Here is a 3,352-nt window from a genome sequence, read left to right on the forward strand (position 1 = left end):
TGGAAGGTGTGGCACGCAACTCGACCACGGTGTGGTTGCTGTTGGCTACGGCACCGAAAACGGCAAGGACTACTGGATCGTCCGCAACTCATGGGGTCCAAACTGGGGAGAGGCTGGGTACCTCCGCATGGAGCGCAACATCAACGTGACCAGTGGGAAGTGCGGGATAGCCATGATGTCATCGTACCCCACCAAGAAGGGCGCCAACCCGCCCAAGCCAGCCCCGACACCTCCCTCACCGCCGACGCCGCCTCCCCCAGTCGCCCCTGACCACGTCTGCGACGAGAACTTCTCATGCCCTGCAGGCAGCACGTGCTGCTGCTCGTTCGGCTTCAGGAACCTTTGCCTGGTGTGGGGCTGCTGCCCGGCTGAAGGCGCCACCTGCTGCAAGGATCACTCCAGCTGCTGCCCACCGGACTACCCCGTCTGCAACGTCAGGGCTGGGACCTGCTCAGCGGTAACCACTTCTGCTTTCTTGGTTTATTATCATTCTTTTTGCAGCATTGCAACAATATTCACATCAGTTTTATGATTATGTCTTGGAAGTGTTCAGTTGTTGCAAGTTAGGTAGGTCTGGATATTCATGCCGTATGCATGACCAAACTGACTTTGTTTTCCTGGAATTGAGCAGACCAAGAACAGCCCGCTGAGCGTGAAGGCCCTGAAGCGCACCCTGGCCATGCGAAACACCGCATGAGCTCGTCGAGAGACAGCGGCGGTGTCTAAGGCGGGGTAGAAGGATGCGGATGCGCGGAGCTTTTCTCCCTCCATGCACCCGACAAGCCTTTGTGCAAAATTTGGAAGACCAGACATTGCTTTTGTAGAATTATTGTTGCTTAGTATTACGATTCTAGCAGTACGGCTCGCGTTATATATCCCCTACTACTACTACTACTACTACTACTACATGTGTTCATTGTACATAGCTCGCTCCCATTTGTACTTGGTGCTATCTTAAAGAATATTCGTCAAAGCTAATTGGTGATCATCGTGCACATGATGTTTGATGCTTATGTGTGGATGCAACAGCACGGTTCGAGCTTTTGATGCTGTGGTTTGCTGTTTGAGTTTCCTGGAGCACGTCTGATTTCTTTCTGAACTGAACCGTGAAGATTAATTAGCTATGTAGTTTGTTTCTGAAATCATTGGATTGCCTAGAATCACACAATCTATGCGTTTTTTTTATTAAATATGTGAAGTTAAATTGAGCCGTTCATATAATAAATTTCGTGTCCTGCAGTGGAGGCAAACATATATTTTAGTTGTTGCATATTTGGCGACGTTGTCGATTTTTAACAACTCTTCCTCTTCAACCATAAGCTCTCTCTGCTTACATGTCTGCAGAATTCGCTATTTCACGGGTTTTCAGTTTCAGATGATTGACCCCTGCGCTCTCTTTGCCGTCCGCCCTGTCGCTGACTCATTGATCTTGGCCCCATTACCGCCACACACAAAGTAGAAGAACATCCGAAAGTCAATATTTGTGACTCGTACCAATAAAAAAAAACTGAAATAGAATAAATTGACTTGTTTTGAGCAGGAGGTAGGAAATTTCCCCCAATAACTTTTGGCACATGTATCAGACAATGCCCATGAGGGAACTCCATTCAAATTCCTAAAGAGAAGACCACTTTATATAGTCCAACAAATTAGGCTCAACAACTCAACATACATGTAGATGGCTTCTTTTTTTCGGAAACGGGGGCAAAAACTATGCCGCATCATATTAATTAAGAAGAGTTTAAAGGTTACATGTTACAAGCGACCGAAAGTGTCGCAGAAATGCCTAGCGCCCACAGGAGCCCAAAGATTGGCCTCAGCCTTAATTATCTTGGAGATTACGGTCGGCATTGTTGAAACACATCTAAAGACTCCCATATTCCTCTCGTTCCAAATTTTCCACAAGACTAGCATAAAGAGAGATGACATGCCTGATGCCTGCTTGAACTACGTCGGTATTTCCGCAAAGAGGAAAGGATGATGCAATACAGCGACGGTACTTATTTTCGTCAGTGATGAGACCAAGGTTATCGAACCAGTAGGAGAACCAAGCAACACAACGTAAACAGCCCCTGCACATAAATAACAAATATTCGCAGCCCGATGTGTTAAAGGGATTGTCAATCCCTTTCGGGTAACGATGCTTCGAATTGGCGAGAAGACGTGATAAAGTTGTGATAGATAGGATAAATAGATCGCAAAATAAATAGAGTGCAACAAGGTATTTTTGTAATTTTGCGTATGAACTCAAAGATGTTGTGGAGTGCAAAGTATTCAGCGAGAAGCGTGGGTGGTACTATCATCTCAATTTCACTTTGACTAAAGGAGCTGATCGTGGCATCGAAGATCTATTCTTTGTCGAAGTCAAATATGCGCGACCAGTAAAACAAGAAGAACTGTCGGTCAGCTGCTTCTGCATGATAAAACCTACCGATAATGGTAATGCTATACCCTCCCCTTATATCAAGTATTGCCTTTGGTGGGTGGCACTAAGTTGAGCTTATGCCCAGGATGGCTCCATACACAGAAATCTTATACCTTCAGTTAGTCAGCTGTTATTATACAGGTTCGTGCCTGGTGGATGACTTTGCGGCTAACTCTTGTTTTCTTTCTTTTTTCCTTGATGAAGGACACTGCTATGGCTGTACCAACAATGGAAGTGTCAATATGAAGCACCCCAACAGTGCTGATGAATACAATGGTGGTCACTTGAATGTTGGTATACCATTTGGATGCTATTCAGAGTGGAGCTACTGGGATTATGACGATGTATGACACGACGGTCAATTTCCTATAGAGTCTCTTTAACATTTTTGTTGCTTTGCTGTTGCTGACTGCATGTGTGAAATCCTCTCTTTACAGCTGGAAGCTAAGAAGAAAGAGCTCAGAGCTGTGTTCACGTGTAATGACATTTCTGTTGTTAAGGCAACTATGTCTTCAATTAAGACACTGCTAATTACTTTTGTTGGTTGGTTGTGAACCATTGCTTGTGCATTTATTTGTATAGGGCGTTGATGATCCTGAGGTGAAGGAAGTCTCCACGGTCCCTGCGAATGCATTCTTGCCGGAGGGCAGCAGAGAGGAGCTTGTGTATGAGAGCTGAGAGCTGAGAGCTGGACCTAGCACAAGAAGTTGGAGACCCAAGTAGCTTTGCTCTTTCCTGTTTATACAAGACACAAAGCAAATAAGGAGAGTCTGTGTTTCTAACGGGTAAAGCCATGTGCTTGGGATTGTGATTCTGATGATCCAAAGTAAAGGGCCGGGACTGAAGGCCACGCTGGCAAATTGGGCAGGATTTCCTTGCTAGCGCTACATACTATGTGTACTCCAGATCGGTTGTTACTTGCCGCTG

General features: G+C 45.6%; 1 protein-coding gene and 1 long non-coding RNA gene across 2 annotated transcripts in view; both read left to right on the forward strand.

Moving 5' to 3' along the window:
• LOC119366286 (oryzain beta chain-like) overlaps positions 1 to 1,013 on the forward strand; it is a 3,845-nt gene extending 2,832 nt beyond the window's left edge. Inside the window, exons 4-5 of the mRNA XM_037631995.1 lie at positions 1 to 457; positions 632 to 1,013. The exon at positions 1 to 457 is cut by the window's left edge and continues 12 nt beyond it. Coding sequence (XP_037487892.1) covers positions 1 to 457; positions 632 to 697 — 523 coding nt within the window. The 3' untranslated portion in view covers positions 698 to 1,013. The remainder of the gene's footprint in view (positions 458 to 631) is intronic.
• Positions 1,014 to 2,641: 1,628 nt separating this feature from the next.
• On the forward strand, positions 2,642 to 3,109 carry LOC119368799. The gene is made up of 3 exons (XR_005176736.1): positions 2,642 to 2,769; positions 2,863 to 2,902; positions 3,008 to 3,109. It is a non-coding gene; the product is annotated as an uncharacterized LOC119368799 (long non-coding RNA).
• The last annotated feature ends 243 nt before the right edge of the window (positions 3,110 to 3,352 follow it).

Source organism: Triticum dicoccoides, chromosome 2B (genome assembly GCF_002162155.2).
Source record: "Triticum dicoccoides isolate Atlit2015 ecotype Zavitan chromosome 2B, WEW_v2.0, whole genome shotgun sequence".
Classification (NCBI taxonomy): Eukaryota; Viridiplantae; Streptophyta; class Magnoliopsida; order Poales; family Poaceae; genus Triticum; species Triticum dicoccoides.